Genomic DNA, 18,210 nt, shown 5'->3' with positions numbered 1-18,210 from the left:
GTAAAGTAAAACATGGCAATTTGATTAGAGAGAGTCTTAGCTTAAATATTGTACCTTGTTGTCCTAGTAAGCATTATTGTCCAAAAATCAAATGAAAAGCATAGTTATATCAAATAAAATACTTTTAAAATCAGCTTGTTTTAAATGGATGTACAAAATTTCATGTAAAAAAATCATATATGTAATACGCTTTCTAATTCATAACTAATTGTTACAAGAATCATAATCAAAAGTTTAAAATCGAAATAACAATTTTACATGATAAATCGTCAATGTTAAAATTGATATTCATTAATTACATTTACTAATTGAAGAATTTCTTCGCCTTTTTCAATTTCCACTAACCCTGCCTTTCGAGAAAGCCCAATCTGTCCCGATTTTGTATCACTTTTGAAAAGTGCGATTCCTATGACGTCATATAAAAAGGGAAGGGGGAAAGAAAATCTCTTCCCTTTCCCCCCCATCTCTTTTAAAGAGATTCCCCCCCCCCCTTCCCTTTTTCTTTCCCGAAACGTATATGACGTAACTGGAATCGCACTTTTAAAAGTGATACAAAATCGGGACAGATTGGGCTTTCTCCTGCCTTTCTATTATATAAAGTAGCAAAGCTTTTTTGTATGTGGCCTAAGATTTCAAAGCAACAGAGAAGCTTCACGTAGGTAAAGGGGTTGGTTTAAGCTAATTGTAAATTTAAGTATTATTATGGATTTAAGCTATTTTGTTGTCCTTACCTCCCCCTTCCAATTAAGATTCTTTAGATTTTATGGGCACAGGGTATTTTTTGTCTGTTGCTAAAGATCTCGGAAATGACTGGTTTGAATGGATTGGAAATTCTTTTCAGGGTATAAGGTTTATATATGTAATATGGTGGTTTAAGGCTATTTTACTGACATATCCGTCCTTCCCTACAGGCTGGGTACCCATTAACTAGTCCTTTTATATAAAGTAGTACGGGTATTTTGTCTGTAGCTTAAGATCTCAATTACTGCTAAAGTGATAGGGTTTTATATTTTTTGTAAGCTTCACATAAGTCCTGTATTAGTTTTTGGCTATTTAATTTTTAGATTTAAGTTTTGGGATGGTTTTAGCTGTTTTACTCCTTTCTGCCCTATTGAATACAGAGCTCCTAGGTGCTATGGGCGTATCCGCTAGTATGACAATAGAGTCGCTCCGAAATAAAAATACAATAATAGCTAAAAAGCGTGGACACTATATTTGAGATAAATCTCGATATTGGCAGAGCAATTTAATCCGTATATGATCAATGGAGCGCACATTGTAACATTTTTTTTCAGGCGTTTTTGTCTACTTTTTTTTAAAAGTAGCGCATCTACTTTATAAGTTGTGTATATCGCAACATGGCAAAGCTCCAAACCATAATGAAGCAGCTAATAGTATCTCCAAAAATTTGGGCAAATTTTACATTGCTTGGCCAAACTATCCTAATTGACGTCATATTAGAAGGTAATATGACGTCAATCGGCATAGTTTAGCCAATGTTTTAAAGACACCATAAGCTGCTTCTCATATAATTAATAAACATGGTGTCCTTGTTAAAACAAGAATGGTTTTAACCATAAGTTAACAGCTTTAAAGAACAATTAAGAAACAGGAAGGTAATAGGTAAATTTTTAAAAATATGTCTCAAAATTGACGAAATTCAAACTGCATAACTTTTGTGTCACTTTTGATTCCTGTGACGTTATAAAATGAGGAAGATGAGAGGAGAAGTGGGAAAGAAACCCCCTAAAAAAAGAGATGGAGAATATGACGTCAAAAGTGGTGCAAAAGTTATGCAGTTAGGTCTTCGTCCTCAAAATTTAAATCTTTCAATGAAAATAATATTATGTAATGATTAATATAATGAACAAGAAGGATGACTACATCCATAAGTAGTGAAACTCATAAAATTTAAACACATTTCATCAACAGACAGAGAACCAAAGTAATTTATTAGGTAAAATTCGTAATAAATTTTTAAAACTGCTGACAAAAAATATAATTTTGTAAAGAAGTTTAATGTTCCCTAGAGCATTACTGGCAGACAGATAGATGTTACAAAAAAACAGCCTTTTACCTTTGGCAAGTAAATCATATAAAACTAGGTTTATATTGGTGTTTTGAAAAGAACGTGTCCTAAATTTTGTGATTTTTCTAAAAATAGCTATTCGGCGTTTTTAGTAGGTATTAGATTGAAAATGATCCATAGAATTTAGATATGCAATCGATTTTTTTTATAGGCCTCTTATTTTTAAAGTAATTTAAGTTTTTTTTAAAGTTGGTTTTAAGGTACTAAATGAAAAAAAAGAAAATTACCATTATGAACAAGATCTTAAATTAGAAACCTTACTTTGATTTCTGTTGAGTAATTATTGAAAAAATCTATTTGTTGAAGCCTGGTGAAACAAAACTTTGAACTTTGTTTGTGTGGTAAGCCGAAGCGTTTCAGCTCACCGGTTGCGAGTTCGAATCCAACGAGCCCTAGCCTTGAAGTATTCTACCAAAACAAACTAGCAGGATTTAGTCATACAGAAATTATATATTTAACTGAATACATTTACAATGGATGTTTACTATATATATACAAATAGATTATAACAATAGGTTAGGTTTGAAGGGGGTGTGGGAGACAAGGGCGTAGCCCGCGGCGGTAGACAGTCTGTGGGGGTAGCTGTGGTAAAAGGGGAGGCATCGCCTCCCGGTTGTATAGTTGCGTGAGGGGCGCGTGATAGCTGCGTGTCCGTGCCCCTCCCCTATTTAGCCAGTCCAGTTTGACCGCTGCGCAACGGGGTCATCTGCGGTCATGAGGTGAATGGTGATATAATAGGATTAGTGCAGAAGGCTTGTCATGATAAGCCACTGCGTAGCAACTCTGTAAACTACCCGTCCGTCTGTTGCCGTATTACCACAACCTCCCCTTCAAGGGCTGCGGGGCTCCCGAGCCACCAGGCCTTGAACCTGGGGATACGGCAGCCTCTGTCTGCGCACGACAACATCTTCCTGGGGCACAGCTCGGTGTAGGACAGCTCTGGCTATACAGGCTCCGCGGGACAGTGGCCGCTTCTCCTCCTGCAGGCTCGCTGCTGGCCGGCAGGGGCTCCATGTCAGCATCAGGGTTCCAGATTGCATCCCTAGGCGGCTCTGGGGCTGGCAGCGGCGGCGGTGGTTCGTTGGGTTGGTGCTGCAGGTTCTCTTCTACAGGGTCACGATCCTGGCCGCTAGGCTGTGGGGCGGCGGCTGCCGGCTGGTACACTGGGAACTGTCCTGGGTCACTAGCTGGCAGCGCCGCAGCTCCGGCTGGCAGCTCAGTGGCGTCCTCGTCGCTGTCCAGGTCGCCTTGGATGTCTGTTGGAATCTGCTGGGCAGTTACATCTCCGGTGTATTTGCGCAGTCGGCCTACATGCGCAGTGATTTCCGAGATCTTGGCTGTTGGAGAGGCAGGTTTGATGACATAATGGACGTCTGTGGCTTGTCTCACTATCTTCCAAGGGCCAGTCCATCTCTTGGTAATCTTGGCTGACTTCCCTGGCACCAGGGGGGGGGCCAGATACCAGACCAGGTCTCCAACTTCGTACTTGGCCGTGCCTTCGTAGGCGGCCGCGCTCCTTCGGATGGTTCCCTCCTCTCGCTGCTGGATTGCGTCGTACACGGCATGGTAGCGTTGCAGGAGAGCTTGGACGTTGGCTGGGACTGAGGCATACTCAGTGTCTGGCAGCCGGAGTACCATGTCCACCGGAAGCTTGGCCTCTCTCCCAAAGTAGGCCAGGAACGGGGTCACGCCCGTGGATCTGCAGGCTTTGGTATTGTAGGCGAAGGCAATGGCAGGCAAGTGTGGCTCCCAGTTGTTGTCGTCTCTGTCCAGGAACAGCCGCATGCCTGTGTTGAGCGTCCGATGGAACCTCTCCACCCGGTTGGACTGCGGGTTGTAGGGCGGTGGATGTGTCAGGCCAATCTCGAGCTTGGAGGCCAGTTCCTTGAATACCTGGCCAGTAAACTCCATCCCATTGTCGGAGTGGATCTTCAGGGGACATCCGAACGTGGCCAGGTGGCGGTGCAGTAGGGTTTCAGCCACCGTGAGAGTGCGCTTGTTGGGGATGGCGTAGAGGCTGACAAACCGGCTGAACCCATCCTGACAGGTGAGGATGTAGCGGTTCCCGGCTGGTGTCTCTGGCAGGGGCCCCACCAGGTCAATAAACAGGACTTGCTGTGGATACCCCTGGCGGGAGGGCACGTGTATCCCTAACTTCAACCTCTCCTTGGTGACCTTCTGTACACACTCAGGGCAAGTCTGAACCATCAGGCGGACGTCACGGGACAGGTTGGGCCACCAGAAATGCATGGCGACGCGGGCAATAGTGGCGTCCATCCCAAAGTGCCCGGCCATGGGGGTCCCATGGGCCAGGAAAAACGCGTCCTGCTGGAGGGCCGAAGGCAGCAGGTATCTTGTCCTCTCTCCTGTCAGGATCTGGTCGGTGGTGGTGAGGCAGCCATGCTCGTCGAGTCCCAGGGCTGCGAAGCGGCTGGCATACTGCTGCTCGTCCCGGTCCTTGCCTCGCAGCTCAGCCTTCGTTGGGGCCTTGCCGTCGGCCACCCACTGGCGGACACGGAGCAAGAGGGGATCCTGTGTCTGTGCCTCTAAGACTCTGGCCGGGTCCAGCCGTGCTGCGGAGGGCCGGCCAGCTGCGGGCTCCCCTAGCTGGCAAAGGGTGTGAATGTACTCAGCCTGCTCTGCTAATTCTTCGGCGGTGGCTGTCGGCATATTATCGTCCTCCCGACGGCTGAGGGCGTCAGCATTGGTGTTCTGGGTGCCAGGACGATGGCAGACAGTGAAATCTAGGGCCGCTAGCTCCTCCTGCCAGCGGGCCACCATCCCTGTGGATGTGTTCAGCGACTTCATCTGTAGCAAGGCTGAGGAATCAGTGTTGATCTGGAAACTACGGTAGGACAAGATGCCGTGAAATTTCCGAATTCCATACATGATGGCGGCCATCTCTCCCTTCCAGGATGGGTAGCAAGTTTCGGGGTCGGTTGTCTTGCGCCCCACGGCGGCAATAAGCCTCTCCTTGCCGTCCTGGCATTGGCTGAGTATGGCAGAGATGGCGCGGCTGCTGAAGTCTGTGGTGAGCTGGAACACGGCCGGTAAGTCAAACCTGGGTGGCGCTCGGATGGGGGCTTGGCAAAACTTGTCCTTGAGCTGTACCAGCTGGGCTTCCATCTCAGCCGTCCAGGTCAGTGTCTTGGCCGTTTTCTGCCGATTCATCTCGTAGGTGAGGTCGGCATACTCTGGGATGAACAGGCGGTAGTAGCCAAAGAACCCCAGGAGTGCCAGCAGGTCCTTGGGGGTGATGGGGGCCGGCCAGTCAAGGATGCGGTCAATATAATCCTCTGGCATGGCTATCCCCTCACGGCTGAGGGTGTGGCCCAGGTAGTCCACCTTGGCTCGAAACAGCTTGGTCTTGGCTGGCTTGAGGCGGATTCCTCCCCTGCGGTGGGCTTCCAAGACTTCCCGGAGCCTAGCCAGGTGGGCCCAGGTATCTTGGTGAAAGGTCAGGACGTCATCAAGATATGACTGGAGGTTGGCCGTGCCTAATGGGTTCAGGACTCCTGCAATAAATCTGGAGTAGACAGATGGTGCTGTAGCTAGGCCAAAGGGCATCCTTTTCCATTGGTACAAGCCTCTGGGGGTGGTGAAGGCGGTGCAGGGCCGGCTGTCCTCGGACACTCGGATGGTGTAGTACGCAGCCACCGCGTCTAAGGCACTGTAGACGCGGTGTCCCCCGGCTCGTTCTACCAGCTGCTGGATCCTGGGCAAGGGGTAGCTGTCCAGCTCAAGACACTTGTTGAGGGCCCTGTAGTCGACGGCCCAGCGGGTGCTCCCATCCTTCTTCTTGATGGGCACCAGGGGGCTGCTCCAGGCGGAGTCTGAAGGCTCTATGACTCCCTCTTGCAGCCAGGTGTCCAGTTGCTTCTCCAGCTCAGCCTCCTGCCGCGGGTTCAGATCCCTAAATCTCTGGCGGATCGGCTGGGTCCCGGGCTTGAGGCGCAGCTGTAACTCTACTACATCAGTGCAGCCGGGGGTAGAGTTTGAGAAGACATCTCTGTATTCTGACAACATGGTCCAGACATCCTTCTTGAGCAGGGGGTCCTTGCGCAGAAATTCGTTCTCCTCCATCTCAAGGGCTGCCCACAGCTGCTGCATATCTGGGGGCTCAACAGGCTCTTGGAACGAATGGATACGAGGGGGAGGCTTGTCAGAAACCTCCAGAATGTCGGGCTTTACCAGCTCCCCAGCCACGGGGAGGCCGGCGTTCAGCAGGAGAGGCATCTCCCCCTCATTTACCACCAGCACTCGGAACACGCTGGCGGAGCCAGGCCTGTGTGCATACAGGCCTTCTGGGATGACAAGATACTCCCCAAACCTCTGTTCTGGGGCAGATAGTTGGATGGCATCCTTGGTACGGTGTCCCACTAGTTCAACAGGGACAGCCATTACACCGCGGCCAGGCAAGACCACCCTCTTGGCCGTATGGAGTTGGGGTGGCTGGCCATCGGTTGGAGTGACAGCGCTTAGCCTGTACGTGGCTGGCACGGGGTCAGCTTCGGCTCCGGGAGCCACCGGCCGCGATTTGACGGGCTCGGCGCCGGGAGGGGCTGAGGTGTCGGAGCCATGCGTGGCTCCGAGGGCGTCCGGCCACGATTTGACGGGCTCGGCGCTGGGAGAGGCCGGGGTGCCGGGACCAGCCTTGGCTCCGTGGGCGTTCGGCCACGACTTGACGGGCTCGGCGCTGGGAGAGGCTGAGGCATCGGAGCCATGCGTGGCTCCGGGGGCGTCCGGCCACAACTTGACGGGCACGGCGCCGGGAGAGGCTGATTCCTGGGGGTTGAGCGTGGCTCCGGGTGCATCAGACCGCGACTTGACGGGCCTGGACTCGGACTTGGCCGGTTGGATTGCTGGGGGCCCCAGGTAGAGGGGGCCAGGTGGACACGGCTGGCCGTTGATGAAGGTGTCGGCGGAGAAGATAGGCTCTGGAGGGCTGGAAATCTCGGGAAACGTCGTTGGCAGGTTCTCCAGAGGCACCTTGGGCACTGGGGGCAACCCCATGGCTAGCAGGTTGGTCCCCCTGTGGGCGTTCAGCGCAGCATCCACCCAGTGCGTGCCCTTCTCAACTACACGCGGCTGCTCTGGCAGTGGGCCTGGCAGAGGCCCCTCGTAACTCAACTCTCTCTCGGCTGTCTCCCGGTCGATGGGGACGCCACGGAGTGGGATAAACTCCCCACGCACCCACAAGCAGGGGGGTTGCATGTCGAAACAGAGCCTAGTTCCGAACTCCTTGAGAAAATACCCTCCTAGGTTCAGAGGGTGTGAGAGATTCCGTACCACAGTCACGTGGTACAGATGGAGTATAAGAGTGTGTGAAACTGCCATATATAATTAATATAATTTTCCAATTACCTGAAGGGGCTGCCCTTCCTCATTAGCAGTCAGGATTTGGGTGTTGTCTGGAACCAACATGCGCTGCACGCCCATTGCGTGCATGAGGTGTTCAGAAATGACGGCAGACCCTGGTACACGGTTGCCAGAATCTACCATGGCATCAACCTGTACGTGCTGGGCAGGGTCAGGAGTAGGAAACCTCACCCTGATGTGGCAGGGGAAGTGGAGGTCCTGCCCTTGAGACAGGGGGGCCTCCCGCTCGGCTGGGGTCGGCAGAAACTTCGGCGGTGGCCGAACCGCAGCTATGGTAGTATCGCTTACCATGGTGTGTGTGTGTAGACCGCTGGTGGTGGCTTATACTGTAGCTTCGAATCACTAGAGCTTATCAATTATCACTGGGTCAACAATTTTATATTTCTTTTTATCACTTGGTTGACATTTATACACACTTATGTGTAGTTATCACTAGGAGCTCTGGGTGTGATTCTGGAAGCACCGGCAGCAGGGAATGTCCGTCCTGCAAGGGTCAGATGGATGGCGGCGGCAGGGAATGTCCCGTCCTGCAGCGCCGCTGGTTCGAATCCCGAAAGGTGGCGGCAGGGAATGGCCCTTCCTGCAGCGCCTCGGGTTCGAATCCTGGGAGGCAGCGGCAGGGAATGTCCCGTCCTGCCATGCCTTTGGCTCAAATTCTGCTATCCGTCACAGTGGTAGGCCTTACTTGTGTGCTGAAGCTTCGCAGCCACACATTGCCTTCTCAGGGAGACCAGCACCTAGCTGTCCGTCTCGTAGGTTTGGCCTGGGTGTCCTGGGGCTTGTCCCAGCTACACTTGCCAATTTAGACTCAGTTTTGTAGCCGTCTGAGCTAAATTATCCGATTACCGTGGCTGCGCACCTAGCGCTACTCCTACACGGTACGGAAAAAACGCCGTAAACTGGCGCTTATAGCAGGCTAAATCTGCTTGCCGTAGGCCAGTGGCCTACATAATGCGTTCAATTGATGGAAAATCGACCTAAAAAGGCCGTCTCACGGGTCAGTTGGCTTCTCAGTTGGCAGCTGACTGTCCCCTTACTTGCAAAAGGGTCCAATCAGAGGTAGAATAGGCTAATTTCTGTAGGGCTCGATTGAAACACGCTGACACCAAGATGTGGTAAGCCGAAGCGTTTCAGCTCACCGGTTGCGAGTTCGAATCCAACGAGCCCTAGCCTTGAAGTATTCTACCAAAACAAACTAGCAGGATTTAGTCATACAGAAATTATATATTTAACTGAATACATTTACAATGGATGTTTACTATATATATACAAATAGATTATAACAATAGGTTAGGTTTGAAGGGGGTGTGGGAGACAAGGGCGTAGCCCGCGGCGGTAGACAGTCTGTGGGGGTAGCTGTGGTAAAAGGGGAGGCATCGCCTCCCGGTTGTATAGTTGCGTGAGGGGCGCGTGATAGCTGCGTGTCCGTGCCCCTCCCCTATTTAGCCAGTCCAGTTTGACCGCTGCGCAACGGGGTCATCTGCGGTCATGAGGTGAATGGTGATATAATAGGATTAGTGCAGAAGGCTTGTCATGATAAGCCACTGCGTAGCAACTCTGTAAACTACCCGTCCGTCTGTTGCCGTATTACCACATTTGCACGTCACTAATGGGTTAAAACAAAATCACAAAATTTAGGACACGTTATTTGTAATACATTATCGGTCTAACTTAAATAGCAGCTGAGAATTTCACATATCTCCAACAGACTTACAGACTGACTGACTAATATACAACGTTAGTCAAAGAGTAGCTATGTCATTTATGTCTATGCAATTTAAAATGATGCTTCAGTTAAACATTATTTAAGTAATTGAAAATATATTTCACTCAGAAAAGTTAAATTAAGCACCACGTTCAGTATGGAAACGTCAGAATCTTAGCAACAATAAGACATTATCGTCCTTGTTTTGGTTCTCTAAATAAAGATGATAACGAAGCTTTTAAATCAATTTGATTCAGTTACCCCAACCCACTCAAGGTTGTCCAACAATGCAGTTAATAGATAGTATTAGAAGTAAGACGTCCAACGTTTTAATTTGTGGGCGTACGGCACCCCCATATTCATTTTAGGGGGTTAATCTTTAAATCATAGACACTAGGACTTCCAAGGTTTTTTTTTAGGGGAGTGGGTAAAAATTTTAAAAAAATTTGGAGCCTACGACAACCCCAAATTCATTGAGGGCGGGGGGATCACCTCTTTACTCCCCCCCCCCATTTTACGTCCCTAATTAGTAGTATAACTTATTGACATTCCCAAACCCCAAAAACGGAGTTTTGCAAAGATATTAAGGGATAAGACAATAGATGACAAATTGATATTCAACCTTAATGATAATATACCAATTTACCCCTTTCTGCATAATAAAAGTATTGGTTAAAAAGTTTAAACACTACTAGTTTGAAACCAAAAGGATTAAGTCAAAGAAAAAGGTAACTTTGGGTACTAGTGTAATTTACAGTCCAACGCCCCTTAGTCCCTGGAGTTTCTAGACTTAAACGCAGGGAATTTTAATTCAATTTTAATAAAGAAAATTCAGTCCTTAAAATCCTTATACTAAAGTAACAAGATGTCTGTGTGTTTGTGTGTCTGTACCGAAGGATCTCGCTAACCGCTGAACCGATCGGGTTCTCCTTAACAGGGTAGGTCCCGGGAAGGTTTATAACTATTTTCTTGGGGGGTGGGACACCCCCAACCCCTTCCAAAAATGAAAAATCCAACCCCCCCAAATTTTGTAAAATTTTTTTTAAAAATTAAACTAAAATTTAAAAAAGGGGGGGGGGGGTGGGACCTACCCTCCCAAAAAAAAAAAATTCGCCTTCCCCAAATTTTTTTTTTTACTTTTTCTTTTAAAATCTATGGGAATAAGAAATTGGGTTATTAAATTCGACTCTCTCCTTCTCAGGTGCCCCTAGAGGCCTCTAGGGGCGTAGCAGCTAGTATAAGAATAAAATAATATTTAATTTTAATCCTTATTGTAAAAACATATGTCTAAAAAGTTGCTTTAATTGAGATATGAATCAGGAAAGGAGGAGGCAATGTTGCTTAAATTAATTTCCAATATGGTTTCAAAACTGATTAAAAACCGCTGGATTAGAACCGGTTTTTCAGCTATACTGAAAAATCATGTATATCATACAATTATGCACGAGAATAAAATAAAAATCATCAAATTAATACCAGTTTTGTAAGCCTTGGCATTCGGTTTTAATCTTAAAATTTTTCATTTTAATATCCGCGGAAAGTTGTCTATAATATAATGCGATAAATAACAATTATATCATTTCTCCTTTCCAACAACTAAATCAAAGACAAAAGCAAATTTATCTTCCACTCTCCTATCCACGAATCCCTGGATACAAATGGAGAAAATATGCATTTGTAAACAGTATGAGGAAATTTTATTGATTTTTAAATGGCTGGTTAGTAATGATATATAGAAACAAGGATGACAACATCCATAAAAGCGAAGCACTGAAACGGTAGGACAAACAGACATTAAAACTTGTATAGTGTCAGAACTGAATAATCATAATATAAATGTATAAGAATCAAAGCAAAATTGTAAGTAAATTTGTTGAAAAACTGCTTGATTCAGGATAATGTTTATGGACATACTTACATTTTTAGGACTTGATTATAGAGTTGCTTCGCTTAATACATTATACTTTGTTGTCCCAGGAATCAATTTACCAAAAATCAGATCAATCGGATGATTAGATCACATAAAAATTTGTTGTTAAAAAAGTAAAAAAATCAACTTCTTTAAAATGGACGTACGGTGATGATTATAGAGTTGCTACGCTTTTTAAATCGTACCTAACTATTAAAAGAATCACCATGCAAAATTTGAAATTGATAGGACAATTCTAACATGCCTAAATTAACGAAAAAAGCTATTCGTTACGGACGTACTGACGGACGGACGGACCGACTCTAATTATAGAAAAGCTTCGCTTTTAAAAACTTTCATTTTGAGTCATGAAAACTTTTATTTCTGGTTTAGAGCTGTATTAATAATTGACATAAAACTTTGGGTAAGTAAATTTATGGTAATTAATATAAATCCTCAATGAAGATAAACCAAAATGCCCCTGTTGTAGATACAAATTACTGGTTGAAAAGTTTGAACACTACTAGTTTGGAACCAACCAATCAAAACTCAATCAAGCCAATCCATTAGCGATATTATTAAAAAAATTTTGATATCAGTTTAATTTACAGTCTAGCTCCCCCCCCCCCCCTCCTCCCTTCTCTAAATTTAATTTGATTATGGGAGTAAGTAAAAATATGGGGAATAGTACCTTTCGTGGCAACGCCCCTTAAGGCGCGATTCGTCGTATTTTTAAAATGGTCTTTTATAGGTTATTTTAGGTTAGGTTAGGTTATATTGGGTTAGATGATTGCCCAATGGGTTAGGCAATTGGCCCCGCATGGTTAGAGCCCCCGCAGGGGCTAGCAATAGGAGAAAAGCTACTGTGAAAAATACGAAGAATCGCCCCTTAAGGTGCGTTGCTACGAAAGGGACTTTATCCCTATTTTGATAGAGCACTATAGACAAATACTAAAAATAAACTTACCGACATGTTGACAGCCGGCTGATCTGGGCTGATAGTTGTCACGGTATTTGTCTCTAGATCCCCGCAGCTACTGTTGCTGTTACAGCCGTTCATTGCAGCAGCTGAGCCGTTCATTGTAGCAGCTGAATGCAGCAAAACAGGTTCTTGTAATATAATACAGGTTAATTATAATTTTCCCAAGGATGACAATTTTCGTTATAAAAACAAGGATGACAACATCCATAAGTAGCGAAGGTCAATAATTATGAATGGTTATCAGGAAAAAAAATACTATAGAGCAGTGTACTATATACATTAAACTTGATAAACTAGGCAAATCACGAAACCTTTAAAATCACGAAAACTTAAAAATGTAGGAATCGATCTAGCACCGTAAATAATAATAGACAAATCTTAGTGAAATTTAATGGAACATATAGAATATAAGCATATTCAATCCCTGATAATTTCAGTTGTCAATCCTGAATAGGAGTCGAGAAAATCCCGAAAATCTAAAAATCTAGGATTTGATCTAGCACCCCAATTATAAAACAAAACTATATTTAACTTGGTGATAATATGTAGAGTGTTAAATCAATTAATCCCTAAAAATTTCAGCACTCTATCATAAAAAGGAGTTGAGAAAATCACGAAAAAAGATGGACAAAACAAAGTATAGTATATCATAGGAATCTTCACTAAAAATCACGTTTCCCCCATAGCGTTACGGACTGACTGGCGGCCTGACGGATGGACAGACAAAGTGAATAATAGAGTAGCATCGCTACTAAAAAAGTGTGTTATGTCTTTTGAAGCGTGAACGACGGACTAATTGATCAATTGAATTGCATACTGGGCGCTCTTTAAAATAAAGAAAATCGTAACAAAACAAATTAGCAACTGATAAAAATGGAATTTCCCTCATGGCGTTACAGTTTGACTGATGGACGGACAGAAGGACAAAGTGAAATTATAGTGTAGCTTCGCTACTAAAAAAAGGACAGCTACTCTTTTGTCTGTTAAAGATTAGTTATTTAAATTAACCTGTTTCGCTGTAGTGACTATAGGAAAGACTAGTTTGAGTATCATGTTGTTCATGTGGTGTATTTGTCAGGTAAGCTTCATTATGGCTGTTGTCACTATGTTGTTGTGTTGTGCTTGTTAGGTAAGGTTCACTATGGTTGTTATCACTGTGGTAGCTGGCATAGCTCACATTAGTAGCTGGATACGCCACATTTATGCTCACAGTATTTGTAGCTTCCAGGTTATGGCTGTTAGCTGCTGCCAGTGAGTGGCTGCTCAGGCATATTTGGTTGGGGGAAGAAGCAGTTGTGAGATCTGTTTTTTTTTTCATGGGTTATAAGAAATAAGTTTCTAAGCTCTAACTGGGTCATATCCATATCCAAAGATATTAAAATTATACATACAGCCTTTAAATCAGATGTGTGTAGTATAGGAGGAATACCTTGGCCTTTAAACAGGTTTATATTATTGGTACATTTAAGACGTATGACCAATTGAAAACATTACCCTTGATTATAAAGAAACTAAGCTACAAAAAATAATAATTTTTACATAACCCACACCTATGTTATGATGATTTAAGCTTGGTAATCGTTCATGGCAAGATTCAAGAGTTGGCAACCTGTCCTGACAGCTTTCCATGCTTGGCAACCTGTCCTGACAACTTTCCATACTTGGCAACCTGTCTTGACAACTGTCCATGCTTGGCAACCTGTCCTGGCAACTTTCCATACTTGGTAACCTGTCCTGACAACTTTCCATACTTGGCAACCTGTCCTGACAACTTTCCATACTTGGCAACCTGTCTTGACAACTTTCCATACTTGGCAACCTGTCCTGACAACTTTCCATACTTGGCAACCTGTCCTGGCAACTTTCTATACTTGGCAACCTGTCCTGGCAACTTTCCATAGTTGGCATCCTTGGTTCCATGCTTGGTAACCTGTCGTCTATACTTGGCAACCGTGCTATACCTGGTAACCTTGTTTGGCAAGGTTCCAGAGTGGCCAGCTTGGTATCACAGGTGTCCAGGTTGGATATTCTGCCAGCCTGATGGTTGGAGGTAGCTAGGTTGCCCAGTTTTTGGGCCTTGGAGGTACATAAGGTTTCTAGCTTCCCTGAAATCATGAAAATAGTTAGATTAAAACTGTGATAATTCAATAATAAATAAATAAGAGAGTTAATAATAAGAGTAGGGATTAGAAGGCCTAGGTTTTTATATTACTGTTATAATACTATGGTTTTAACTAGGATCTTTTAGGGATAAGACGTGAACCATATAATGATAAACAAATTTACCATCTGTATGTTGAAAATATTAGTTGAACAGTTTGGACACTATGCGTTTTGAAACGAACCAATTAAAATTAATAAAAAGTACCAAATTTTTTCAAACTAACTATAAAGATGATGTGACTAGAAAAAATTGGGTACCAGTGTAATTAACAGTTTAATATTCCCGGCTCCATGGGTTCCGAAAATTTATATATGTTTACTCACCATGGTAGGAATCTAAAGTTGTTAGTTTGCCGTCGCAGTCTAGCAGAACTGTTTCTGAACCGTTCAGTTTGACCTCCGTCAGCCCGTGGAGGTCGGCTCCGTTCAGTTTGACCTCTGAAAGTCCATGGATAAGGTCAACGCCAGCGGTCACAGCCTTGAAGAAGCTCTGAAAATAAAAGATGAATTTGAAATTGGTTTTTCAATTTTTTTTTTTAATTTCTACAATTTTAAATGTCCGTATGTATGTCTTTGCTTCTTTCAAGGGTGGACGACTTAATTTTTTGGGGCTTCCAGTATATAATTTACTTTGACTGTTGTCTTGTCGGTCATTTTACAAAAAGGTAAAATAAAGTAGGTATTATCTTAGTAATATAATGTTACATTATCTGTCTGTTTGTCTTTTAAGATCTTATAAACGACAGGACAGACGGTTTATAGAAGAATAGTTATCGTCGAAAACATGTTTTATGCTGGGTTTTATATATTTTCATATTTAATAAAATATTCATTAATAAAATTTTAAAAGAATTAACTGTATTTTAGCATTGACATTATTAAGTTACGGTTAGACATGCGGACCTATCTTAGTAATAGATTAGCTTTGAACTTAAAAATTAAACTGTACTAAATAAAACTTAAACCATATTTGAAAAAATGGGCACAAACTTAAAAACTCTGAAGTAAAATTTAATTTTGTCATTAAAATAAATTAAGGATATACACTGATACAGGCAACAATGACAAATGTAAAAAAAATACTAATAAAGAAAATGAAAAAATATGCGAATCAACATTCTAAGAAAAAAAAAGAGAAAAAAGAAATTCATTTCTAGTATGGCTTTGAAACTGATTGATATCTGCTTGATTAGAACCAGCTATAAGTCATACTGAAAAATCATGTACAATATCTTGTTTCTTTTCTTGTTATCTAGAAAAACCAGATTTAAAAATTCAGGCTAATCTTTAAACTGATTTGTAAGCTGTCAATAATTCAAATTTTCTATTCTAGTTACCATACAAATATTAAGGCTTGACAGCTGCACATTTAATTTTTAATTTATGCAGTGTAAGAGGACATTGAACAGTAAATTACATTAATACACAAAGTTTTAGAAAAATGTCTTGTTATCCCTTGGGTCAAAAACTTTAGGTACTTTTATTGATCTGTGATTGGTTAGTTCCAGGCTAGTAGTTTTCAAATTCTTACCAATAATTATGATCGGTATAAGGTGTAATTTTGTTTATCAACATTGGGGACTTACATAAATTTAACAACAATTTTCCTATCCTATAGGATCCCTGAATTCATACTTCTAACATGTTCATGAAAAAAGTATTGAAAATAATCATAAGATTTAGCCATCAGAAGAAAAACTGTTTCATAATTAAAAATTTTAGGTTTTGATAGGGGATAACCCCATTTTATGACATTTAAAATGTAAAGCTTTCTTTAAATGCCTAACATCTTAACTCTTTTCAATAGGCATGCAAATTTTGTTATGTTTTTTTGCAAAATTGTTAGCACACTTTGTGGATGTTGAGTACAATTAAGTAACCTGGATTAGTAAATCTAATCCCCCATACTCAAAATCCTAGTTCTTTTCACATACACAGTTAGAAAATATCCGTTTATTTGGAATTTTTTAATAAATATTTATTAATCTCGGGGATCTAAAGGGATAATATATTGGCCGATAAATTGATGTACATCTCCAATGATTTTTAGCAAAATTACCCTTCTGTAGATTTCAATTGATGGTAAAACTTTAAATTATCCGACCAATCAAAATTTAATAAATGTCCTCAACGTTTTTCAGAAACTTTGGGGCCAGTGTAATAAACAGCCCGATGTTCTCATCCTGCCTTTATTTTTTTTTATTTTTGTGAGGTTTCTTTTTGTTAAAAATGAAACTTATATTTTTGAAGGTAAGTTAATCAATAAAAATACAATAATGTTTTAACAGTTCCAAAATGAAATATTTTCTCCCACAGTGTTCCGCCGAGCTTTTATGTCGAATCCAATCTCTTTTCAAATATAAACAATTTTTGCAGCGCAAGAAAAAAAATGTTTTTGCCATCAACTTGAGGTTGACACAAAACAACACATTTAAAAAAAATAGCAAATAGCTAAATTTCAAATGAATAGACTAACAAAACATCAAACTTACTGTGTTGGAGAATTAAATCTCAATTTCTTAAAAAGGTAAAATATTTGTTTCTTAATTTTAGTGGATATAATTTGGATATCTACTTACAGATTTGAATTGGGATTTGAAAATGAATTAAAAACTTGTTAGAAATTCACACTAACAGTGCATGATTTATATCAAGGACGTCCAAGCTTTTTATTTTAGGGGGAAGTTGGGTAAAATGAAGGGTTTTAAAAATTTTGTGGGGGGGGCAATACAATTTATTATTTTAAATTTTGAGGGGTAAAATCTGGGTTTCAAAGTTTGAGTGTGTTAATCACCCCACTATTCCTCACAATGGACGTGTTTGATTTATAAAACACAAAACACATAAATATCAATTAAAATCATACACAAAAAAACAGGCTTGACAATTTTTTCACACTATTGCAAAAACATAAATTTTGCAAGCGCAGTATAAAAAAGACTCTATATTTGCCGCTGCTAATGTTTTGTTGGGTGTCAGAATCTGGTTTTTAAAACATCAATCTTACCATCCATCCTTACCAGGGATCTAAAGGGATTAGAAAATGGCCGATAAATTAATGTACATCTACAATGTTGATACACAAAATTACCCCTTGTGTAGATTACAATCAGTGTTTAAAATGTTTGAACAATCCACCTAATGAACCAACCAGTCACAATTCATTAAAAGTACCCAAAGTTGTATCAAACTTTGGGGACCAGTGCAATATCCCCTCACTCCCTGCATCCATCTCCGCGCAACACTTAACATTCTGGCGGCAAAAAACTTTTCACCAATTGTTGGGCTCTGATGAAAGAGGTTTAACAATAGAATGGCAATATTTTGATTTTAGAATGCGCAGATGATTTATAATAAGGTTTTGTTTGTCTGTCCAACTGAAATTTTCATTTACATGACTATAACGTTAGATTGTAGTATTTAGTAAGCCAATTATAAAACTATCCCATAAACACAGACAAACATCCTGTTACTTTAGTATATAGAATTGCTATTCTAAGAAATATCTTTTGTTTCTATTTAAATATTAATCCTAGATTTACAGATATAGAGATGTTTTATACTCCTTTAACGTTACAAAGCAGTTTAGATTTGCTCAGTTTCATAATCCTGTAACATATAGTAGTACGTTTTTTGTCTGAAGCTTAAGATCTCAATAACCACTGAACCGATAGTTTTCTTTTTTTTAGGTAGCATCATGGTTTTAGGCCATTATATTTTCAAATTTGAGTCATGAGGCTATCCTGAAAGTTTAGGGCTATTTTTTAGCTCCCCTCCCTCTTTGATTAAAGGCTAGGCGAGTATCCGCTATCATCATTAAAAGTTATATAAGAATATAAAAGTTGTAGTCAATTAATATTTCTGATTTAAATGACATTCTTTTTGATTAAAAAGTTAAAAATCTAAACTTAGGTAAGGTTAAAATCAGATATTCAATTATTTTTAAAATCTGCCAAAATAAACAAGGAAGATATAGTACACTT

General features: G+C 41.9%; 1 protein-coding gene across 1 annotated transcript in view; it reads right to left on the bottom strand.

Annotated features, from left to right (window-relative positions):
• The window catches only part of LOC145335282 (uncharacterized), a 138,926-nt gene that overhangs the window by 21,100 nt on the left and 99,616 nt on the right, over positions 1-18,210 (bottom strand). Inside the window, exons 4-7 of the mRNA XM_080181020.1 lie at positions 14,552-14,717; positions 13,615-14,169; positions 13,073-13,366; positions 12,050-12,192 (exon numbers count right to left, since the gene is read on the bottom strand). Coding sequence (XP_080037146.1) covers positions 12,050-12,192; positions 13,073-13,366; positions 13,615-14,169; positions 14,552-14,717 — 1,158 coding nt within the window. The remainder of the gene's footprint in view (positions 1-12,049; positions 12,193-13,072; positions 13,367-13,614; positions 14,170-14,551; positions 14,718-18,210) is intronic.

Source organism: Acartia tonsa, chromosome 13 (genome assembly GCF_053477335.1).
Source record: "Acartia tonsa isolate MP-2025a chromosome 13, ASM5347733v1, whole genome shotgun sequence".
Lineage (NCBI taxonomy): Eukaryota > Metazoa > Arthropoda > Copepoda > Calanoida > Acartiidae > Acartia > Acartia tonsa.
The sequence above is the reverse complement of the archived record's forward strand: the minus strand, read 5'-3'. Positions and strand labels throughout refer to the sequence as shown.